Raw genomic sequence first — 26,147 nt, 5'->3', positions numbered from 1 at the left:
AGTACTTTTTCTAAAGTACTATAAACTGAGTTAATCAATTTTAACAGGAAAAAAAAGCTTTAAGATAATAGCATATTTTATATAAAATCCTGTTTGAATTCTGATTATCAACCAAATGGTTTTAAATCCTGCAATACTTAGCAAAAATCCTGGTCTTAAGGGTAACATTGATTTTTCTAAATGATATTAGAACCATAGTATAACCAAAATGAATCAATAATATATAAACATGCTTTATTCAACATTCATGGATATTTAATAAAAATAATTTAAATAAGATTTTAATAAGCATAAAAGAAAACAGATACAGCCTTCCACCAGAGTTTCAGAAATAGCTTTAAAAATTAAATTATATATATATGATATATATTATACATATCATCACAGATACTTCTCAATGGCTTTTGTGGACAGACATTTAAAATTACAGAATCAATTGGAAAAGTCAAAAAATAGATTGATGGTGAGTAGTATCTCTAATCAGAAGATTTCTATTCATTGGGAATTATTTTAATAGGATATTCAAGCAGACTCTTTTATTAGGATCTGTATTTTCTACACAGAGCCTGGCATGAGAAGCTTAATATATGTCCTCTGAATGAATATAGAATCTCATTTCTGTGGATCATTCCAAAGACATTTCTTTATCATGCCGTGCTTAAATGACTATCAATTATCATTTTTATAAAACTGCAGATGTAAAAGGGATGGGGTAAAGCTGAAACAACATTGCCCTCATGACATATCCTAGAAATTGCTTTTTTGAATAAACTATAGATAACAACTTGTTTACTTGTCATTTGTCTCTTGCTCTTAAAATTGAAACGCAGAATGTAAAAATGCAGCCCTTTCTTGGCAATATAATGTAGCTGGCTTTCTAATTAATTACTTCAAAAGCTGAAGAAGCCTTCAGTAAATTCATCTTCTTTATGACTTTTTGTCAGTATCTTTTGACTTTTTAACATTCAAAACACTCCCTATTATCTCTGCATCAGTAACAGTACATGACATGTCAACCTTCTTAGCAGATTCAATATTCCCTTCCATCTCCTTTTCATTAAGTTTATTGACTAGATGTGAAGAGCATTGTTCCTCAACATTGCAACACCTCTCTGTAACCTCAGGCCACAATTATATCAGACTATGCTTAAAGGAATGATTATCTGAGTAATTCCATGAACCAAAACAAACAAACAAAAAAACATTTAAAAAGAAAATCTTATTTTTCTTTCAATTCATATGATTAAAAACAACATACAGGCCAGTGGTTATCAATGAAGGAAGGAGGAGTAAAAGGCATTTTGCTGGCCCTTCCACACATACATTCAGCTATGTCTTGAGGCGTTTTTCATTATAGCAACTGGGAGAGGGGCATGCAATTACTGTCATCTCTTGGGATCCTACTAAACATTTTATAGCACACAGGACAGTTCTGTACATCAAAGATATTCTTAGGAAAAAATATCAACAGTGCTAAGGATGAGAAACCTTGATATAGAGAGACTGAGAACCTCATGAAATATTTCTCAATTTCATGTTTTAAACAATTCCCCAGTCCTCTGGCTGATTCCATGTAGTGATATTAGCAATACAAAAACACAGTATGATTATTAATTACCACTAATTCTCCCATGGCTACCAAATAGAGTACCTGTGCTGTCCTCATATCCATCAATTGAAAGATCAAGTGTTTACAGTAGATAAGCAGATAATGGCTTTTAAGTTTATAAGACAATTATGTAGCAAAGCTTTCATTTTATATAAGCTCATGTAAAAACAATGATTTATTGATTCTGCTTAAAACAATTGTTATTTGGATCAATATGAAGTTTAGAATGTAGTGAATCCTGTCCCAATACTCCCATTTCATCAACACTACAAAATTATTCAGGGGAAAGACTATGTTCATCGATTTTCTTTCTAAAAATTAAATTTCTCTTTCTTCCAACAACATTAAAGTCTGCACATGTCTGCCAAGACACTCCTATCCATTGGACACATGCTATTTTCAAAGAATGACCAACCCCAGAGCACAAAATAATCTTTCACAAAAATGTGCATGCATCAGTCAACTGTGCTTACTCAGAGAAAATACTAACTTTTTTTGAAGAGCATTAGGTTACACATAGAGGCACCCCCAGAATTGCAATCACAGGTGATGGCATTTCTTTGCATTGTTGTTTGAAGGGGAAAAACATTTTAAGCAACTGTCATTCGTTAAGAAAACGATGCCAATATTGTAATCTTGCCTCAGAATTTACATATTTTAACAATTACCCCAAGAGAAATATATGTAAATGATATGAGTACACAATTCGCAAACATGAAGTACAAATGGTTAACAAAAAATGGTTCAACTTCATCAGTATTCTAGAATATGCAAATTAAAACAAAGATGCTATCTTTAAACCTATAAAATTATCAGAGCAGAGCAGAAGACATTCTTTCAAATTTCTAGTGCAGACATATATTAAGCCACTACTGTCTACACGGAATGTTCATCCAAACGGATATTTGAAAAGAAAATTTTAAAATCACCTAATGGACAAATCTTTTTTTAAAATTTTTATTTTTATAGCAAACATCATGACATTGAAGGATTTTATGCTGCATCCATGTCCTGGCATGTGGGTCACAGTGAGAGTGCTCGGTCAACTGTTTCAAATATATTTTCTACAAAGAATAGTTATGTAGAAGTTTAATTTGTTAGTGATTCTATAAAGAATGATACATTCTTATAATTTACTATAGCAAATTAACTTGTCAAATAAGGAAGGGAAGAGTGCCTCTTAATTACATTTGAGTCCAAGTCCAAATAATCTCCCAATGCCCCAAGCAAAATCTTCCCAAATCCACTATATCCAGTACTAACACCAATATATGTTATACAGAAAGGCAGGTCAGGTCAAATTTCATTGGGAAGGAAAGGGAAACTAAATTTTAGTGCTTCTTGAAATTATTAGCTTCAAAAATACAGGGAAACATAACTTTTCTTAGTAGAGGCTGTGTATGCCAACTCATGCGTTGGCACATTAGCTTCTAGCTCACACCAAATAAATGAATCAGAGAAAAGTAAAGATGCAAAAGTATACGAACAACATCTTTATCTTTTTTCTATTTAGTTACCAATTGGTTCCTCAGTGCACCCTTTTGCTTGCCACCATTTCCTTACAGAGGTTAAGTCTAACAATGTCTTCTAATAACACGATTTCACTGTAACAAAAGAATAGGGTCTCCTGAGTTTTCTAAAGTTATTATACAAATATTTTAAGCTCCCAGGTTAATAGAATTATCACACCTGAAAGTTACTATCAGTGCTTTGGTATACAAAAAGAGCAACAGCAACAAACAAAACAAATAAAGCCAGGAATGGTTTAACAATACTACAAAACAGGTGGGTTAATCAAGGAACTCACTCATGCTTTCCACCACCCATATACCCCAAGAAAATAGAAAACATATTTCTCACACTCACAATTTAAAAAGAAAATCAAGAAAAAGGTTTTCTTCAAAGAAGTACTCCCCCTCCATTTGTTTTCTGCTCTGAAACAGAGAACTGTCTGCTAGCAGCAGCATTTGCTAAATGAAACATTTCTTGAGATAAAGTTGCATGGCAGGTGGAGAAGAAATTTTGCCACCTGTTCACATAGTCATTTGAATTTGAGTGCTAAATCTGTCAAGGTATTTCCTTCCACCCTTGAGAAATGAATTAAAAACTTGAGATGACAGAAATCATTTCCATTGTTTTTCAGATAAATTCAAACTATGCATACATCATTGAATTCTAAAGATATTAATAACTTTTCTATTGTCCTTCATCACCCCTCCCAAACGAAATTTGAATGTTAGATCATAAGAGTTTGCACAAACACACACACACACACACACACACACACACTCAGCTTCTGTTATGAAAAATTATAGGAATATTTTAAATAAAAATCAGACACAAAATTTCCAACTCCTGAAATGGGTTAATGTGTAAGCTTGTCATGTTCATTGAAAAAAAATGGAAAAAACCCTTTAAATCTTTGAGCATTAAAATATCTGTCCTCCATCTAAAGCATTATCTGTGGTATCATTATATAAAGATATTACAAATATCATATGAACCTCTCTTAAGAAAGCATAAATTAATTGCTGCTTAAGATACTATAGAGAATGTGTATCTCCTTAATGAGGTGTTTGCCTAAAAGGATTCCAGAAAGACAAAGCATTAGTTGGTTATTTGTATTTTTAATGACATAAATATAATTAGATTATTCTCTGTCTGAAATGATTTCATTAATGGAAACCTTTAGCATAAATAATATTTTATAAAATAGCTACTATCTTCCTAAAGCTTTCTTTTCTGCTGTAGCAATACCAGAGTCCACAAAAGATCAAGGTGATAAGATTATTCTATAAAATGATTTTCCAAAGTAGCTATTGCACACACTTCTTATATATCTGTCAAATTTAAAATTGAATCACACTAATAAATAGCTCATGTCCATTTTAACATAGGAATAAGATCATTTACCCAGCACCTGCTATGTACCAGGCATTGTGCCAGGCACGTTCTAGTATGCTACTTAATCCTCATGACAACCCCATTTTAAAGACAAGGAACTGAAGCTTAGAGAATTTAAGGCCTCACTATGAGTCTGATTTTGAACCCTCTTCTGAACCCAGAACCACATTGTTCCCAATGCACAAAACATAAAAATTAAGAACAGCAGAGAGTAGAAACTATAAAGCAATTCCTGTTTCAATGCTTAATTTATAAATACAAGAAGGATATCTAAGAGATTCATTCTGTTAGAGGCAAGTAATTTTTCTAGTTTAATTAATTCAGTCTAAAATCACCTGCTTTGTGTGTCAGGAAGGGGGATAGAGAAGAGGATTATTAATAGTAATTGGGTACAATTCACTAGGGTAACTGTGGTTGACAAGAATAAACTGAGTGTTTCGAAGTAGCTATTAGAGACAGGATTTTGAATGTTCCTAATACAAAGAAATGATAAATGTCTGAGGTAGTAGATATGTCAATCACCCAAATGCAATCAAGACACATCATATATATACATACACACACACACATATACATATATATACATATACATACATACATACATACATACACACACACACACACACACACACTGAATCACATAAATATGTACAATTACTATATCTTATTTAAAAAGGAAAATATATTTTAGGCTGGGCACAGTAGAACATGCCTGAAATCCCAGCTACTTGGGAGACTGAGGCAGGACTGCTTGAGTCTAGGAGTTCAAGATCAGCTAGGCATAATAGTAAGACACTACCTCAAACAATAAAAAGTAAAAATATATTTTAAAAATAAATATTATTAAAATTATCCACTTTTACTACTCCATCCATTTCCATAAAAACAATGCCAATGCTAAAAATTTCTACCGATGCATATGGAGTGAGGAGATAGAATGTCCTAAAATATAACTCAGATCAAATTTAGGGAGAATTTCACATTACTGATATCAACATTTAAAAGAACAGATTCTGAATTCCAATGCCAACCATCATGATCACATAAATAGCACTATGACACAGATGAGGGAATTGGGCTAGACAAATGGAATGACAAATGATACTCCATTAGATAACTATAACAGGATGAAAGTTAATTATCCAAACCAAAAAGCATTTGCACTGAATAACTCAATCCTGTCCTTGAAAAACTTTAAAATTAATGTTTGTTCCCTCTACTTACTGTATTTCAAGACTTCAGTTTTCCCTTCATCTTTTAAAATCCAGATTCTACTTAAACCATATAAAGTCTCACATATCTTGACCAAATAATTCTTCTATTTAGGAAGCCTAATTTATATATTATTTTTTCACTATCACATTTCTTGTAATATTCTGGTGAAAACAAGATAGGTAGACAGGCAGATGGGTAAATGGTAGGTGGATGAATGAGTAAGTGGATAGATGGATGGTAAGTAGGGAAATAGACAGCAATAAAACATTAAAATTTTTGAAGAGATATATGTAAGAATCAGTCTATTTCCTTAAGCAGAAATAAAAGAGTAAGAAAAAAGAATGAACACTGAATATTGTTTCCATAATTACTATGCCAAAAAAAAAAATCCCAGTCAAAGCTTTCCTTGTCCTTCAGAAGCCACATAAGATAAGGAAGTGTACAAGCAATAGTGCTTTGTTTTAAAAATACTGGCTGTTGGGGCTGGGATTATGGCTCAGCGGTAGAGTGTTGGCCTCACACATGCAAGGCCCTGGGTTCAATCCTCAGCACCACATATAAATAAATAAAATAAAGTTATATACTGGATGTTGTATTAAAACCATATGACTGATTTGATACTGAAATTTTTCTATATTCATTGAAATTAGAAATGCTGCTATGTGGGGAAAAATGGTGATGTGATGTAGGTTGAGAGGAAGTATGCACTTCCATCACTGTCAACAGTCCCTCTCTCAATGCACAGAGGAAATAGTCATAATCCTCTGGCTGCACATAAGCCCTCTACCTGAATGCTCCACCCTACTGCTAACAGCATGCCTGCCCATTGAGAAGTCTGGCTATACCTGCAGCAATGAGCTTGCCTTCTCCTTCTTCAATCCCAGAATGAAGAAACTGGAATATGTATTTCAATCCCTCCAACACCCAGGCTAAGCTTTGATTCCGGATGATTTGTTAACTAAGGTGTCATTTTACTCCCATTATCTGTAGCTTACCAACTCTGAAATGTCACTATTGTGCTATAGTGCATTTAAATTGAAAGTCATGTTATGAACAAATTAGGTTTCACCTGCCTAAAATTTCAGTTTATTAAATATTCAAACATCCAAGTTATCCAATTTTCAAGTTTATAATAAAGGCAGATTCTATACACCCAAAACCAATTAGTAATCACTGGGACAAATCCACTTGGGAAAGGAAAAGCATTAATCAAGTACTTTTAAAAAAATGGTGAAAATCCTATCCTTTTCTGAATTTTCCAGTTACATTCAACTTCACAAAATCAATAATTCATGACCAGGTCTTATGGGAATGTTTATTTCTCTTTTAAACATAAACATAAACACACACACACACACACATACACACACACACACACACACAAAAGGGAGTCAGTCTTACAACATAATAACCATTGCACTCCATGTTTTAATAAACATAATTGGCAGCTCTTAGAGTCCCACTGAGTTTATGTATTCAAACCCACAATAAATATAAAAAAGTTCAGCCTTGATTTTGCAATAACTCAGAGGCATCTATAATTATATCAATGAATACAGAAAAATTTCAGTATCAAACCAATCATATGTTTTAATACAACAGACAGTATTTCAAAAACAAGGATGAATAATATAAAAAACATGGAAGACAGGATGTCAACCTCATAAGTTTGGGAATCACACTTAGAATAGTTCTCTCAAGTTCATCTCACTTATGGGGTTTATAGAAGCAAAGAATCTGTTATCATTTTTCATGTTAAAATTATTTCTTTTTTGCATATCTGTCTTACCATTAAAGGGTATTTTTTCATAAAACTTTTGTTATAAACTTGAAATTATCCCTCTGGACTATGCTCTCCAGAAAGAAACATATATATTGCTGGCCTTAAGCTTTTTGTTAAGAAATAAAAAAAAAAAATCCTTACTGTCACTTACAGTCCACTCATCTATCTACATACAGTGATCATACTTCAACAGTATAAATTCAGTCTTTAACTCTAGAAATGGTACTGGATTTTTCTCCTAAAATGCCTTCAGCACCCACCATTTTATTAGACTCCTAAGAAACTATTTTAATGAAGATTACTATAAGGCTCAGTTCTAGATCACAAAGTAATTTCATAATCTAGCCAAAGACAATTGTGTTAATATGAATAACAAAAACTGTTCTGTAAAAACACTTTAAGTCTTTGTCCATAGTGCATTAATTCTAAGGAAGGAGTCAGTTGGGCAAATTATTTTTGTGTCATGACTTCATTTGATTACCTATATTAAAAATTCTTAATAAAATTTGTAGTGTTTTCCTGGAAGCCAGACTGGTGTATGTATGGGGTGAAAGAAAGATGCAAATTATAAATCACTGAGGAGTTTATTTCTTTGAGAGTAAGATATTTTTTTAAGGAATACCATGGACTCTAGTTTATTAGCAGAAATAACATCATATGTATAGACCATCATATCATTTTGATGGGATATTATAGTATGCATAAAACATTCAAATTCCTTGGTAATTTAAGTGGAAATTTCAAATTAAAAATAATTGGAACATTTCAGATTGTATGTGTATGTGTTTTGAAAAAGCAATCTATGAGTTGTGAAGAAATAATTATGTATAACCCAAATTTGTCTGAGAAAGCATTTCTTTCCTTCCTTCAACATAGACCTTTAAACCATTGTTGCACACCTAAATTATAATTCCTGACTCTGAGTGGAGGTGAAAAGCAGACAAAGGAAGGCAAGAGTCACCCAGTAGGCAAGAATATCAGGGAGTTGAGGTGTTAAAAGTCTGCCCAGCTAGTTGGAAGATGCTACTCTAAAGTCTGCTGCACTCATCTCCATGAGCTATTTCTTGAAGTAAAAATCATTTTTTTTTAAAGAGAGAGTGGGAGAGAGAGAGAGAGAGAGAGAGAGAGAGAGAGAGAGAGAGAGAATTTTTAATATTTATTTTTTAGTTCTCGGCGGACACAACATCTTTGTTGGTATGTGGTGCTGAGGATCCAACCCGGGCCGCACGCATGCCAGGTGAGCGCGCTACCGCTTGAGCCACATCCCCAGCCCCGAGCCACATCCCCAGCCCCTCGGTTTCTTTTTTTTTAAAAAAAATATTTTTAGTTGTAGAAGGACACAATACCTTTATTTTATTTATTTATTTTTATGTGGTACTGAGGATCAAACCCAGTGTCTCATGCATGTGAGCAAGCATTTGACCCCTGAGCTGCAACCCCAGCCCAAATACTTTGGATTCTAGAAGGCAATTGCTATCATCAAAATACATGTCATTTTTGACCACTGCTTCTTCCCTATCTCTCATATCTAATCAACTTTTTTTGGTACTAGGATTGAACTCAGGGGCACTCAACTACTGAGCCACATCCCTAGCCCATTTTTTGAATTTTATTTAGAAACAGGGTCTCACTGAGTTTCTTAGGGCCTCACTGAGTTGCTGAGGCTGGCTTTGAATTTGCAACCCTCTTACCTCAGCCTCCAGAGCCACTGGGATTACAAGAGTGTACCACTGCACCCAGCTTCAACATTTAAATACTACATCTCTCTAGAATGTTTTTATGCTTCACCTTCTCTCCACTCCCACTGCCTCTACCATAGTTCTAGTCTCTACTAATAGTTACTTTGATTTGGTTATGATTACAAATTTCATACACATTATGGCATAGCTTTACATATTATGGTTATATTTATAGATTTGACTATAAAATGACTGATTGTAAATCATTCCCTTGCTCAAAAGTATGCAATGACTCATTACTCTCTAACAACAACCAAATCCTACACTCTTGGATTCAAGGTTTCTTGGCCAAGCTCTCTTTGACCGATTCCACATTCCAACAAATTATTCAAAAGAAATATATACTTAATAGTTAGGGAATAAGTAAAAATTCAAATTAATATTTCAAAATAATGAGTTTTTCTTTGAAATATATTGCTTTTACATATTCACAGCTACAACTTTTTGTCTATTACTAACCAAGTAATGTGGAAAAGCCATTTTATTTAAACATTTTTAATAGAAGGAAGGTTCATTTCATGTAAATCTAATATCTGCTAATATTTTACAATTGCATTGAAGCACTTTAAGTATAAAAATTTCAAATATAAATAAATTTGGATGGTTTTTCTAATGCTAATTTTAAATATATTTCTCCTTAACCCTAGTCAGGTTTCTTTTCCTTCTAGTCAGCCATTCTTTTTATCAAACTCCACATACAAAACACGTTATCCTTTAAGTGCAAACATACTATCTTCAAGATATAAATTTGTCTCAAATAGTCTTCTCTGTTTTGATAAAAGATATTTGAAAATAACTCAAATAGTCCCCAACTTTAAGAGTAGTTGCAATCTTCCAGCAGATTATAACATTATTTTCTTTATCAAATTACAATTTGGTGCACCATAATTAAGTATTTTTGTGACTGGCAAACTGCTTCCAATGAAACTACTTCCAATCTGTGCTTACATCAGAGTATTTATCAGCAACAATGGACGGAATCTGGATTTTGTATCCATTCTTTAATAGGAGAAATACCCATAAATTACTCTTCAATAATACTGTGATATATTACTGCATATATCAAATAAAGAAATCCAACACTATAAAGTGAATAGATATAAACAGTGCTGCAGACTTAAAACCTAGCCGCTCTAAATTCACTCACACATTCAACATTCAATCAACAGCTGTCACATGCCAGGCATTGCATTAAGAAACAAGAAAACGAACAGCAGTCAGGATATTTGCTTGCTCAGAGATCATCATCAAATAAATAATTACTTTCCAAAGGATTAAATGATATAAATTATAATAAGATAACATTATCTACCAACAAATATCATGCTGTATAACAAAATTAATTACAAACTTTGTTCCCTAGCCCATAAGGGTATCATTTCATATGTTGCATATGAACACCAAATTTTTAAAAAATTCACAGATTTCCCTTACTATTATATTAAAGGATTATTTTCTTCTGGATCAAGCTATCTGTAAGTCTGGATCAGCAATCAATGTTAACTAACAACACAAATTTTAATATTCTCCTCATTCACCTGCCAAAGACCAAGCATTGAAGGGCATTAGCAAGGCCAACAACCACATAATTGTTTGTCACTGTTACCTAATTCTATAATATTTTAAGACTATTTTAGTCTTATTGATTTTTTCCATTTTCAAATTAAAATAAATTTATTTTTAAACTGATATATATATGAAGATTTCTAGAAGGTTCTCAACAATCTGTGCCACTTGACTTTCCAGAGACATGTGAGGGCCTTCCAGTTGTAATCTATTATTTTATGGTGGCCTTTGTTTCTTTTCAATTATTTATTGGTGCATTATAATTATGCATAATAGTGGGATTCATTATGCCACATTCAAACTTGCTCATAACATAATTTGATTGATCTCATTCCCAAGTACCCCTGATCTGTTTGCTCTCTCCTATTGATCTCCTTTCTATCATTAAATTAATGCATTATATATACACACACGTGTGTGTGTGTGTGTGTGTGTGTATATATATATATAATGCATTAATTTCATATATGTATGCAGGATTCACTGTGATACATTTACACCAACAAAACATAATTTAGTAGATTTTGTTCACCAGTATTTCCCTATACCCTCTCTTCACCCTTCACTCTCAAGCACCTTCATCTATTGGTCTCCCTTCTATTTTTATAAGAACCCCATTTTTTAAAATCCCTTTTATCCTCCCTCTAGCTTCTTCATAAGAGAAAATATTCAACACTTGACTTTCTGAGTCTGGCTTATTTTGCTTAGCATGATGTTCTCCAATTCCATCCATTTGCCAGCAAATGCCATAATTTCATTCTTCTTTATGGCTGAATAGAATTCCATTGTAGCAAATGCCAAAATTTCATTCTTCTTTATGGCTGAATAGAATTCCATCATATATATATATATATGTATATATATATATATATATATATATATATATATATATATATACATATATATATATATATCACATATTTTTATCCATTCTTCCGTTGATGGGCATCTGTGCTGATTCCATAACTTGGCTATTGTAATGTACATAGCTGCCTTTATGTTTTATCTGATTTTGAACTCCTTTGAACAAACTGAAAATGTTTTAAGATAGAAACATAGAGTCCTTCAATTTTTATTCTTCTATTTTTTTTTCCAGTTCAAGAGAGTGAATTCTATCATTGAGCTACATCCCCATCACCACCACCAGTCTTTATTTTGACACAGGGACTCACTAAGTTGCTGAGGTAGGCCTTAAACTTGTGATCCTCCTGTGGTAGCCTCCTAAGTATATGTGCCACCAAACCCAGCTGAGTCTTTCAATTGTTCAATGCAATCAACACTGCCCAACTTATGTTATGTACTCACTTTTGTACTTTCTGACAGTTCTGATGTCAATGGAGTCATTGTGAATGCTTCTACTTTTTTACACCAAGTTTTATTAAGAAAAATAATTCTATGATCTTAATAAAAATGAGGCACTACTACTTATTATCTTAAAAAAGACTTGGAAAATACAAATTATCACAAAATAACCTACATTTGAAGAAAGCAAAGAAATACTAAAGTCTTTTGTTTAATGACTAGCATCTTAGTTCTTACTCATATTTGCATTTTATGTGATTATGCATATTTGCAAAATCAATGTACTTGCTGGGCAGAGTGGCGCATGCCTTTAATCCCAGCAGCTCCGGGGACTGAGACAGGATGATCACAAGTCCAAAGCCAGCCTCAGCCACTTAGTGAGTCCCAAAGCAACTTAGCAAGACCCTGTCTCAAAGTAAAAAACAAAAAGGGCTGGGGATGTGGCTCAAGGTTTAAGTGCCCCTGGGTTCAATCCCTGATGCCCCTACCCCCCCCCAAAAAAAGTAAAAGTGTCAGGGGAGTACCATTAAAATAAAAGAGAGATCAGTAGAGCAGAGGCAGGGGATTGAGGAAGAGAGAGGAGAGACAGGAAAAGGGAAGAATGGTGAAATTAATCTGACCAAACTATCCTATGTACATATGTGAATATACCACAGTGAATCTCACCTTTATATATATCTCCACCGATTAAAAAAATTTAAAAAACAATTATAAATAAATAGAAAAAAGATCAGTAGGGTAGAGGAAAGGGAAAGGGGGAAGGAAGGAAGGAAGGGAAAGGGGGAAGGAAGGAAGGAAGGGAAAGGGAAATCCTGGGGACTGCATTGGAGCAAATTATATTCCATGCTTATATCATTATGTTAAAATGAACCCTAATATCATGTATAACTTAAATGAACTAATAAAAAAGATTTCCAGGAAATCTTTGGGTTTGAGAACTGCCTTTGTAATAGTTAAACTACTATGATTTGCAAGAATAAAACTAGAGGCCAAGATTAATAAATATTTTTTAAATATTTAAAATAATTTATTTATAAGAAAGTAAAATTTACAGAACTGCTTGGATTAATTGGAACAATTTCTTACAGTGCTTCTGTAAATCTAACATGATTGTGTTCGATGAAGTATGCATTAAACAGAATAATGGCCTCCCAAAGATACACATATCTCAACCCCAGGAACCTGTGGATAGGTTGTTACAGGGCAAAAGGGATTTCGCATATTTGACTAAGGTTAAGGACACTGATTTGGAGAGAGTATCTCATAGTATACAGATGGCTCAATCTAATCACCTGAGTCCTTAAAAGTGGAAGAAGAGTGGGTCAAAGGGAAATCTAAAAAGAATTCAATCTGCTGTTATTGGCTTTGAAGAAGCAAGGAGAAAGCCAAAAGCCAAAAAATGCAGGCAGCTTCTGGAAGCCAGCAAGATGACAGGGACCTCAGTACTACAGTCACTGAGAATTGAATGTGGTCAATGACAGTAATAAGCAAAAAATAAATTAAAAAAAGAAAACAGATTCTCCCATAGAGTCTTAGTCCTACAGACACTTTGATTTTAGACTGCTGAGACTAATACCAAAACTTCTGACTAAAAAACTATAATACATTTGTGACGTTTTAGACCATTCATTTGTAATAATTTGCTAGGGAAACAATAAAAAAAACTAATAAATTGAGAGATTTTTCATTGAATTCTTGCACACAGTTAAGAAATGGGATAATAGTCACAAGAAAGTACTAAACATACTGACTGGGGATGTGCTAAAGAGAGCACAGCAGCTCCAGCACTGTCCATGGTGGCTAACTTCCATGAGGAGAACAGGTAGGTCATCAATGAAGGTGGAATAATGCTTTAAGAAACTATTAAAACATCAGAAGTTAATCCCAATATCATATCAGCAAGTAAACAAAAACTTCCCAAAATTTTCCTAAAACTCCACCACTTGACAAGATACAAAATGTCTGATTTCTTTTTGTACTACCACCACTTAATCCAAAAAAGCTTCCTCATCTATCATCTTTCTGTTTCTTCTATCCCTATTAAAATATTACCTAATTAATAGCATAAAAGTAACCAAAACCTATAAAAATGAAAATGCATTAGAGAGGTCAAGAGCTTTGAAATCAGGTAGCCCTGAGTTTGAATGTGGACTTCACTTATTACTTGATACATTACACTGAGCAAGTTAACTAACTTCTGTGAACCTGGATGTCCTTATATATAAACAGAGAGAAGACTTATTTTATAGAGTTTTGGAAAAACATCATGCAAGGTGCTTAGCACTTTTACAGCTACACATTTTTAAACTGGGAATAAATGTCTCATACAAAACTGAGAATATCTAATATACAAGATAAATTTTTTAAACTGGTTTGTTGATATTTTCCTTATTGAAGGATTGTTTTTTTCATTTCTCAATCAATATTCTAAGAAGCATTCTCAAAACAAGTTGGGTATGTTCTTATCTTAGCATATGATAAATGAGAAAAAATTGATAAAAATAATAGGTACCTTCATCATAGCAAGTTTTCCAGTAAAAAGTATTTCAGTGTAAATGAAAACAAAATCACTTTATGTTAAACTAAGATTTCATCTTGTTGTCTGAGACCAAATTATTGCTTCTTGGAAGGCAATATATGTACCCTTATATGATATAAAACATCTAAACAATAAATTATTCCCTGTCCAACATGAAGGATGGCATTCTATCCTTTTTTTTTCAAAAGAATACCATTAAGTTTAAGCATAAACTTCATTTTCCATGCTGTACAATATGCACTTTGAAATTTGGTACCTATCTCCAACTTATTTCTCCTCATTTCTCCCAGACATGTTTTTCTCTTGTAATGTTTTCATTGCCCTTGCATTCATCATCAATACTAAAATTACAATAAATAACAATTTTATTTAACCTATTTGTCTTGGTTCTGAATTTTCACAACAGTAAAATAAGCAATTTAGTTGCTTATGAATAAAGATAATATGGGAGATGAAGAAGAGTCATTCTGAATGGACACAAAAGCTATATCCCTAATACTCACAAGAGTTATGCCTGACATGTAATAGTGAGTAACTGCTGAACATTTTAAACTTAACATAAACTGGGTGCAGTGGCATGCGCCTCTAATCCCAGCAGCTCTGGAGGCTGAGGCAGGAGGATCACGAGTTCAAAGCCAGCCTCAGCAAAAGCGTGGTGCTAAGCAATTCAGTGATGCTCTGTCTCTAAATAAAATATAAAATAGGGCTGGAGATGACTCAGTGGTTGAGTGTCCCTGAGTTCAATCCCCAGTACTCAAAAAAAATTAACTTATAGATGGGCCCTGACATAACAATAGTTTGACTTATTTTTCAACTTTACATTGGTGTGAAGGTGATATGCATTGAGTAGAAAACACACTTCCAATTCTGAATTTGGTCCTTTTCCAAGATTAATCATATGTGGTATGATAAACTTTTAGGATGCTGTGCAGTGGCATCAAGGTGCAGATCCCAGTCAACCACACCATCATAAGGATATGACCAACACTCTATATTATACTGCACTGGTAAGCTGGATTGTTGAGTAGATTAGGTGTACTAAATGCATTTTGACTTATGATATTTTCAACTTTCAAGGTGATTGAAAATGAACTGAGTACTTCTGAAACTGAATTAATCAGGAACTTCTTTATGTATGGATTCCCCAAAATTATCAGGTTTATACCACCTATTTCTCACAGTCTTGAAGAAATAAAGCAATATACTATGGCTGCCATTTCAATTTAAAATAGAATGTACAATGCATATAATTCTTAACTCTTCAACTGCAATAAAGTTATTAACACAAATAACTCAGTTCTTTCCCATCTCTCCCTCTCCCTCTTCCCTAAATTTGACTCTACATAGGTCTCACCTAAATATGCTATATGTCAAGTTGAATGTTTGGAATTCTCAGTAACTCTGGATTTCCCATGATGGTGTGAAAATTTGCAGTTATGTCTTTCTTCCCTCTGGAAGAAGGGGGTGGTGTTTGGGGAAGGGGTAGGGTACTTGGAAGCATGACTCATTTCAGCATAAAAATAATGAATATACATAAATTATTGATGAGCAAAATTCTTCAAAATATCTAAAAGCAACAAGAACACCAGCTATCTTTAAGATTTGTTTAATAGTATTTTTTTGTTTGATAATGTTTTTCAGTTACATTAAATGGTGTCAAGAGGTCTTTAAAATATATGCAGGCTGGGGTTGTAGCTCAGTGGTAGAGTATTTACCTCTCATGTGTGAGGCACAGGGTTTGCTTCCCAGCACCACATATAAATATATTAGATAGATAGATAGATAGATAGATAGATAAAGGTTTGCAAAAATATATGCAATAGGGCTGAAGACAAAATTTTAACTTTACTTGCATGTACCAGGCTTCCTTAGAGTACAAGATCTAAAGCAGCTGAAAGAATGAACACTGACAATAAGTAGCAAGCAATCCAATCATAAACCTCCAAAACAGAAGTGTGCAAACTCTAAATTCATGAGGGACAAGTGTAAATTCCATAATTAAAAAATAACATAATCCCTGGATCTTTTAAACAAGCAGAACATCTGTTTAAAAGAGAGAGATGTCTTTGAGGCTGGGGTTGTGGCTCAGCAGTAGAGTGCTAGCCTAGTACATGCGAGGCCCTGGGTTCGATCCTCAGCACCACTTAAAAATAGGTAAATAAATAAAATAAAGGTATTGTGTTCAACTACAATTAAAAAATTAATAAATATTAAAAAAGAGAGAGAGATATCTTTTCCTAGTAGGACCATACAGTGGATCACATTCAGATGTGGAATCACACATAAAGATTAATATGAAAAAACTATTTAGGTGAGGAGAACTGGGAGAATATAGGGTTTGGAAATCATGGCATATGAGGTTTTCAAGCTCAAATGTAATAGACAAAAAAAAATCTATATAGCCACATTGGTATCAGGAGACTAAAACAATAGGAGGAATTGATTTTGCTCAACAAAAAGAAGAGCTGTCCATGAATGAAAGTTGCTGCCTTGGTGAGGTAGTGAGCTCTTTGTCACTGACCATGTTCAAGGAGGACATGTATTGCCATTTTTGAGAGGTCTCACAAAGCAACCCCTGCATTAATTAAAGGGGATGTAAATTCTCCAAATGACCTCAAAGATCACTTGTATCTCTTCTGCAAGTGCAGACAAGGCACATTCCCAAAGAACATGCTACAAAAGTTAGACTGAAAAAATTGTTCATAGGTGTTAGCTATGTTATTTCTTGACACAATTTTATTAGAGTGTGAATATGTAGTAAAAAGAGATTAAGTAGACCCACAAGGAAAAGTTTGTGGTGACTGTGAGAGGAACTAAATATTCTTTTCTAATTTGAGATTATCAATTTTAAAAATTTATTTTACTAGATAAGATTTCTTAAACAAATCTTGATATATTCAATAAATTAGGAAAAAAACATTCTTATGGGAAAGAAATGTCAAAATAGAAAACACATTTTTATGATGTCTATCTTTTGAATCACCCACAAACAAGGAGAATTTATAAAGTATGCATAATTTTTCCCAGGAAATCTAGGGACTTAGCTTTATTGATGAAATAATTGAAAGCAATCATTATAAAACACTGCGCTATTAGCAATTATTATAAAATATAGTTTACATATTAAATAAAATAATTGTATACAGGGAGCTCACTGAATACAAGTGCAGGGGCTAAAGGAGGCCAAGTCTAGTTCACTAACACTCATTGTGTTTTAGCTTGAGAAACATAAAATTCTAACAAATACATCTCACATTATCTTTCTTGCTAGAATTCACTGTGAAACTGCACTGGCTAATTTTTACCTAATTGTATAGTCATTCTATTATTGTCAAAATTTCCTGCTTGTGAAGAATAGATAAAAGGATTGCTAGTGTTAATCTTCTTTATTTCAGTGAGTCCTTAGAATGTAACAATGCATTAACCCCATAAAAACTGGCCTAAAGGAACCATTTGCTGTTTTAAAACGGTGAATAGCAAAACACCAGAAAACAACTTAGATGTGATTGGCCTTTAAGCTTTATTAATTTAGGCAAAATGACAGGGTAATTTATATGGTTTGCACCTGTCAAGAACAGAGTCTTTACTAATGCAGTTTACAATGACCAGGAGATTCTCCCTCAGGCTAAGATTGAACTTCAACCCACTGTTGAACAGACTGTAACACAAACACATGTCATCAAGGACTTGAATTCTATCAAGACAATCCCTTTAGAAATTCACATTTATGATATACCACCATTCAAGTGTTCAAATCTGAAGCTGAAAGAAGATTATACCTACCCAATAAGGACTGTATCATCCTAAATCTTTTGTCTTTAAGATACTCTACTTCTCCTCTATCACAAATTGTGCTAGCAACACAATTTTAAAAGTGTTTTATGCTACATAGAAAATCTATTTTCCTTAAAATTGCCACAAATAGTCCATCATCAAGAAGTCTGAAAATTGTTGAGACATTTCAAGTGTCACTCAGGGTTTTTAAAAAGAGAAAACAAACTTGGACTTTAAATGCACAAAGGAAAAAAAAAATTAAATAGCCTTTCTGTTCAAGGTTTGCAGAAAGTGAAATGTTTTGTATTTTATCTTTCACTAGCTTAGCAGCACCGCCCTATCTATAGCATCAGTAAAGAGCTACAGATAAGCAGCACCTACACTGGGTTTAGAAAGAGACCATAAAGAGCCTTTATATTTTTCTTTGCTTGCGCAATTCCTGCAACACATTTTTACTACAATCAAGCAAGCACACTTTATTTTGATATTTCAGTCCTGGAGAAAGTACCCAATACTTCAATGAAAATCACATAATATGTATTAGACAAATCACAGTAAAAAATGATAAACATTAAAATCAATGCTGATGCTATGCAATTGTACATACAAAATGATTTTATATCAACTGTGAAGAATCCTATATTCAAAATATTTAAGTTTTTACAAATGATTTTACAGATAAAGTTCTAGTAGGTCACAATTTTTTAAGCAGTCAGAATTTATTTCATTTCAATGCAAAGAGTTTAGGCAAAGAAATTGATTTAACCTATGTTTGGCAACCAAACAGTTGTGAGAGCAAATATACTACTTGAGTCAGTAATCTAACTTAGTCTTCATAATTTTTGAGTAAAATTTTGTTAAACTTATTATCAATTTTGGATGTAAGAGGTTTATGGAATATAAAGAAATACTGATGAGAACATGTTAAATACGATACTTTTATTTCATGCCAAGTGGGGCAATGAACTAAAATAATCAAAAACTACATATTTTTTAAAAAAACACCTGATTTAAACTCCCCAAGCAAGTGTTTCCCTATATTTAATATTTTCTCTTAGTGTATGTGTACTTAACAATAATTATTAAAATATTTGTAAAGAAAAATAAGTTAGGTGAACTTAATTATATATAGACTGATTTGAGTCAAAATAGTTTAGCCTCCCATTAGCTCTTCAAACATATTTTTTCATTCTACCTATATGTACCACCAATGATCATATTTGACATTATAAGACCTGTGGTATTTTCTGGATTCTAACTTCTAAATCAGTTCACTCATATCATCAGGTCAAAGAGGTAAATACTTAAAAGGAAAAAAGTGACTCACTGAAAGTGTTTTATTAAGTTGTATCTGGGCTTGTGGCTAGTATGAATTAATAAAATATGGGCATATATTTAACCATCCCTAAAAACTGACAAATCAGCTGTAATTAGAGCTGTGATTTAAATCTTTTGGACAGTATAAATACTAGAAACATTAATAACCATTATGAATTGGAACCTGCTGATTTTAGTGGAGTTTTGTTTTGTTTATGATAAAGTTGTTTCTGGTGAATCTTTGGTGATTTCTCACCAGCCAACATTCATAAAGTCAACAGGCATATCCTATTTTCTCAAATAGTGTGAAAGAGCTCAATTAATTTGTCCACCTCCATTAACTTGTCACCTCCATTAATTTATGCTTTTGACAAAAACAGCTTTTGAAAATCAGATATAGCTGGTTTTTTTTTTTTTTTTTACAAATATAGTCTAAATTTTACTTCATAAGAGAAACTGTTTAACACCTATAACAGATAAAATAACCTGTAGCATCAAAAAGGAATATAAAAAATAATCTGAAAATGATTCTGAAATGTCCTCATTTTTTTTTTTTTTAGAGCTTTCCAGGGAATCATTTCTTTCGGACTGAAAGCATAAACACATTTCCTCAGCAGCTGAAAGCCTTTCAAAGAACCAGATATCTATCACTGTGTATCTGAATCTCATATAAAACAAAAAACTAAGTTAAAGATGGTAACTCACCAGACTTTTACACACACAATTAACCTAAAGCAGGGAAAAATTCCCACACCTTTCCTACTGAGAGATATTTTAAAGGGAACACTTATAGTTAAAACATTTTTCGTACTCAAAAGCTTTTCTTGCACTAATTTTGTTTTTTAAAAAGGTCCAGCATTCCTTCACTCCTTCCTCCACCAAAAGAAAAGGATTGTGAATACTACTTTAAAGGAATGTTTTATTATATCTCCTAAAATTTGTTTTTAAAGCTACGCTTTATAAATTTAACAAGATTTTGGAAAATTCTAAAAAATCTTGGATAGACTTCTCAATTCATTTCAGTATTTTTTACTTAACATACATTTCTAAAATAGTAACATATAGAATATTTTTCAAACCTCTGCATATAAATAACTGCTCAAAGTATAATCTGCAAGAATTCAAACTTACACTTTAGAACTCAAATGACAGAACTGAAAAGATGCAATGTCAAACTTATTAAAATTTATATACAACTACAGTATAAAAGTCTTGATTGAAAGACTCATTTTCTGACCAATATGTTAACTCTGAATGTTTCAAATTCATAAAAAATACTATAGAAGACATAACACACCACCAACATCAATCATCGTATTTTAAGCCATTACACAAAAGAAATAATCAGGTTTTAGATATATAGAAATTTTTTTAAAATTCCACGTTAAACATTAAAGTTTCCTAATGTAATCTCTTGGCTATACCTTTGTGCTTTCACATTAGTAATTAGATTAGCATTAAGCACTTTTTAAGTGAACATAGACATAAACTATAGGAAAACAAAACAATGGTAAAATGTGGGCATGCCAATCTCTTTAAATGTTAGCAAGCATGAGGATTTTCTAATCTTGTAGGTTTCGGGATATTGCTGTTTAGGGGTTTCCCCGTTTTGTCACAAGGTAGATTCATGAATGAAATCCCACTTTAATATCCTATTTTCTCTCACTTACATGTATGCTGGAGAAAGTGGAGTTGACCTGGATGTTTTAAGCACAGGAACTGGGAATTTCCAGATAGCAGGAGAGCTCGTTTTCCATTTCAATGGCATGTTGTCACCACGGTACTACAATAACAGTAAACAGCGTTTCCATAACAGACTACCAACTAGGACTTCCATTCCACACTGTATTGACACAGCAGTGGCTGCCGTGGAGAACAAGCAAAGGATTCTGCTAGTGCCCTTGAACCGTTGCTTCCAATCTGTAAAATAGGACTGCAAGGTACCTCCTTTAAACCCTCCTGTCCCCTAAAGCAATATGATGATTCTATCCTTTCAACACAACAATAGTGCCACCTCGTTAGAAAAGCATTGACTGCAGTGTGTGTGTGTGTCTGTGTGAATATATATGTACATATACATATACATACACACACACACACACACACATATATATATATATATATATATATATATATATATATATATATATGACTGCACTGTGCATACCATACAATGCAGCTTTAGTTAATAAAAGCAGCTAAGGGTTTGATTTTTTTTAAGCTTGCAATGCTATTGTTCTATCTTAACAGGGATACTGCAGCACTATAGTATATTCTGCACCTATTAACCTGATTTCTGACCAATAGTAGCAGGAAAAAAATAGATGGGTTTCATATGAAAATGAAACAACATACCTACTCAGAATACACTTGTCATCCTCTGAACATTCTTCTTTTGAGCTGCAACAATACAAATGGGATATAAACCTCAGCATAGCCTTAGGCCACAGCTAATAGAGATCAGTGACTAAATTCAGCAGCCTGCTTTCCTCCTGTGCAAGCTCTGGCCACACAATACAAGAATGCCATTATGGGAAAAGCCTGTTTAAAAATGCCAATCCCTCTGTTTTCCAGTTAGAAGAAAGCAAAATGTAAGAACAAATATAAACTGCTGCAGGACTCTGCACGCTCTTCTAGTTGCTTCTGATTCAAGTTGCTCTCCTTCCCCTATTTTTATTTCCAAGCCGGGATGAGCAAAATCTCATACATTTACAACATGCCGTGGAACTCGAATATCTCTCTGCCTTCTGCAGCAGAGAAGTACAGAATAGCGTGCTCTTAATAGCAGTCCTCAGAGGGACGCTATCAACAATCTAATTCAATACTGCCCTCCCCTTCTTCTTCCCCCTTTCTCCTCCCGTTCACCCCCCTCACTCCTCCCCCACCCGCCCCCAAACAGCTCACAAATTGCCTAGAGGAAAGACCAACGCTGCTGGCCAAGCAGGTGTCCAGCAGGGACCACTCCAAAGCTCAGCGGCTGCCCAGTAACCTCTAGGGATTAGCGATTGTCACAAAGGTTCAAAAATTGAAGCTGCTGTCAAAGGCAGCTTGAGATATTTCGTGAAAGCAATGGCAAATAAAGGGTTCATCTATATTGTTTTAAAATACTTCCATAAAATAGCATTGTGAATGCTTCAAAAGTGGTGGGTGTTTTAAGTTTCTGCTTACAGCACCAAAACAAATTCATAAAATTTCTACACAATTCTAAAAAGTAACAATAAGTTAAAATTGTATTCTGCTGAACTCTTTATTTATAGTTGAAGAATTTTACTTCTAATGTAGGCAAGTGTTAATCACTAAAAACATACCATCATAACACCCTTCTATGTCTACGTGAAGATAAAATTATCCATCTCCATCAATGCAAGCTTAATAAAGGCAGATCAACCCTGAAACAACAGTCACTCCCTTCTAACAAAATCACTGTAGTGACAAAGAGCTCATATTTACTTTCATGTTTGTATCCAAATAAACTGTGCTTCCAACTGAAATACTCAGCTTTCAGATACTTTAAAAATATTCCTGTTTTTTTAATATTAAGATTTAGTAGGTTAAGAGGATTTTTCATTTGTATTTAAAAGGCTCAGATTATAGTAAGAAGCTACTTTCACAAACTCCAAAATACACAATTTAATATACCAGAAATTCAGCACAGAATCACCTAAGATAATCACAAGAACCATCCTTTTAAAATACAGGTCAATATGGAGGCAAAAAGACAAACTAATTTCTTCCTATGAACTACAATCATTATGTATATGCAACATACACACACAAATACATATATGAAGAGAGAACATTTATTTTAAAGCATCTATCAGTAATACATGAACTTTATTAATATTAAATTGATGTTAGCCACCACTACCTCATATACAACTTTTATTCAATCTATCATATGCAAATGCCCCTCAAAAAACCCAAATTACATTTCTAACTCCTTTTAAGTATCTGTACAAAAACTGTGTCATAAAAATCTTTAAAGGAATCAGAGAAAGGAGTATTTTATCAATACCTTCATGGCCAAAATATATTTAAAAGGTTAAAAAAACTCATTCCACTAATACAAATATACCACAGTCAATGTATTTTACATTATAAAGTTTTAGTGTTTTAAATCAGAAATGTCCCAGGTACAATTATCAGTGTCAACTTGTTGAAAACCGAAGAATATACACAAACACACACACACACACACACACACACACACACTCACACACATACATGTGCAGGCTCACACACGTATGTAGGCATCAATGTTGGAATGTCTCATTCCACAGTGAATTTCAAACAAATTTTCAAAACTTGAAGCTTTTGCAAATATTTAAAAATATAAAACATAAAAAGCTATATAATAATACATAGTAAGAGGTGATATTTTAGAAAGGAAATTCAATTGAAAATTTTCATGCTTATGAAAATTTTACAAAGCAGTAATTACAAATGTGACTTCAACTTCTGAGAACAAAGACCCCAAAACTCTACAAAAATCCATGGAGTGAAGTGTATCTAGCAGTCTATTTGTCTCTAGAGATTCCTCAAAACTTCTTAGCAGAAAATAGGGCTAAATAAGAGTTTTCCAAATTTCTAAAAATATATTTTACCCCATTATGCAGGTGAAGACCATTTTATTGTAAAGATTCTCAAGTTATTATTCTTTTGTGAACAATCAACTGATTGAGAAAAACCAACATTATTTTTCTAATCTCATTACATTCCAAATTCATTAATTTAACCAAATTCATTAATTTTCTGCATCAATTTTAGTCTAGATTTCTCAATACTAGTTTTGTGGCATTCCAATATTTTAATATTTATTCAAAGTAAAGTGAAAAGAAAATAAGACTGCTTCCTTGCACACCATCCTCAGCATCCTTAAGAACTCAAAAAACCCAAAAGCTTGTGGACATTTATGTATATCTAGTTCTTATTTTTGCTTTAATAAATTGCTAAATCATTTGTAATTTTCTCTCATAAGCAAACAAATATTATGCCAAAGGCTTTAAAAACAGTCCTTTGAGTAGAAATGTGATCCATGAACTATACACTATTTTAATTTGCTTAACAACATTCCTCATACGTCATTTAGAAATAAACTTCAGCCAGGTAAAATTACCCCAATTACAAATTAGCAGTATCCAAGTTAATCAGATTTTACTACCCTGGCAGATACTCTATTAGCAACTATGAATATATTTATAATAATCATTACATTCCAGAATTAAAAATTATTTTCATCTACAGAACAAAACGAAGAAAATTATTAAATATGTATTTAAAATATAATTTTATGCAAGCTTAGTGCTCCACTACTTTAATACTGAGGCTGGTAAATGTCAAAAACCCTCAGTCATATCATAAGAAATACTGATTTCATTTACAGAACACTTGGTTTCTATTACAGACCACTGCTTAAGACAGGATAGAAAGACAGCATACACAAAAGATCTTCAAAGCATGTTATGAACATTAACTAATCACCTTAAAAATACCTGTGAAATGCATATTTTAGAGATATAATAAACAAAGGACAATGATGGTTCTTGGCCAAGGCACAGAAAGAATCATTCTTGGCCAAATCTTACAACACAGAATTCCTGGCTCCTGATATAGGAAGAGGAGATTTTTAGAACTTGTAAAACTCTTAGAAATCATCTTGCTGAGTGCCCTCCTTGTATAGATGAAAAAACTGGAACTCAAAGATGTTAATTTGTCCAATGTCACCATTCTAATTAGAAGCAGAACTGTTCTCAATCTCTAATCTAGGACTCCCTCTCTAGAATCTCTACTGTCTCTCTTTAAATCAAACCATTCCATAAGACATATGCTTTTATCTGAAGTGAATCATTTTCTGTAAATGTCTCAATGTATTTTAAATAAATAAGAACTAGAGAGAAGCATTCACCCCACATAGTAGATGTACACAGAAAGATAGAAGTAAGAAAGATCCAAAATGAAAAGGTGTACATAAGGAACTATTTACAAAATGTCCCAATTCTACAAAACTGTTCCACAAAAAAAAAAAAAAAAAATTCTACAAAAAAGAATAATCAGAGAGAAAAGGGTAAATACAACTTAAGCCAGTCATAGTGTGGGACAAAAGTGAAAAATACAAATACCAGCCAGGCACAGTGGTGCACATCTATAATTCCAGCAGCTTGGGAGACTGAGGCAGGGGTATTGAAAGTTCAAAGCCAGCCTCAGCAACAGTCAGACAGTAAGCAACTCATTGAGACCCTGTCTCTAAGTAAAATACAAAATAGGGCCTGGAGGTTTGGCTCAGTGGTTGAGTTCCCCTGAGTTCAATCCCTGGTATTCCTCCCCATAGGGAAAAAAAAAAGCACAAATAATTGTCTGATGCTTTCCTAAATAACTTAAGTAAAATTTAACTTGCTGACC

General features: G+C 33.1%; 1 protein-coding gene across 2 annotated transcripts in view; it reads right to left on the bottom strand.

The window, feature by feature from the left end:
- The window catches only part of Klhl13 (kelch like family member 13), a 178,271-nt gene that overhangs the window by 43,527 nt on the left and 108,597 nt on the right, over positions 1-26,147 (bottom strand). The window contains exon 1 of one of the 2 annotated variants that reach the window (XM_026413622.2): positions 21,419-21,522. The exons of the other annotated variant lie outside the window; for it this stretch is intronic. Within the exon in view, the coding sequence (XP_026269407.1) occupies positions 21,419-21,516 (98 nt within the window). The 5' untranslated portion in view covers positions 21,517-21,522. Of the gene's footprint in view, positions 1-21,418; positions 21,523-26,147 lie in introns of those variants that run through there. 2 annotated transcript variants of the gene reach the window in all.

Source organism: Urocitellus parryii, chromosome X (genome assembly GCF_045843805.1).
Source record: "Urocitellus parryii isolate mUroPar1 chromosome X, mUroPar1.hap1, whole genome shotgun sequence".
NCBI lineage: Eukaryota > Metazoa > Chordata > Mammalia > Rodentia > Sciuridae > Urocitellus > Urocitellus parryii.
The sequence above is the reverse complement of the archived record's forward strand: the minus strand, read 5'-3'. Positions and strand labels throughout refer to the sequence as shown.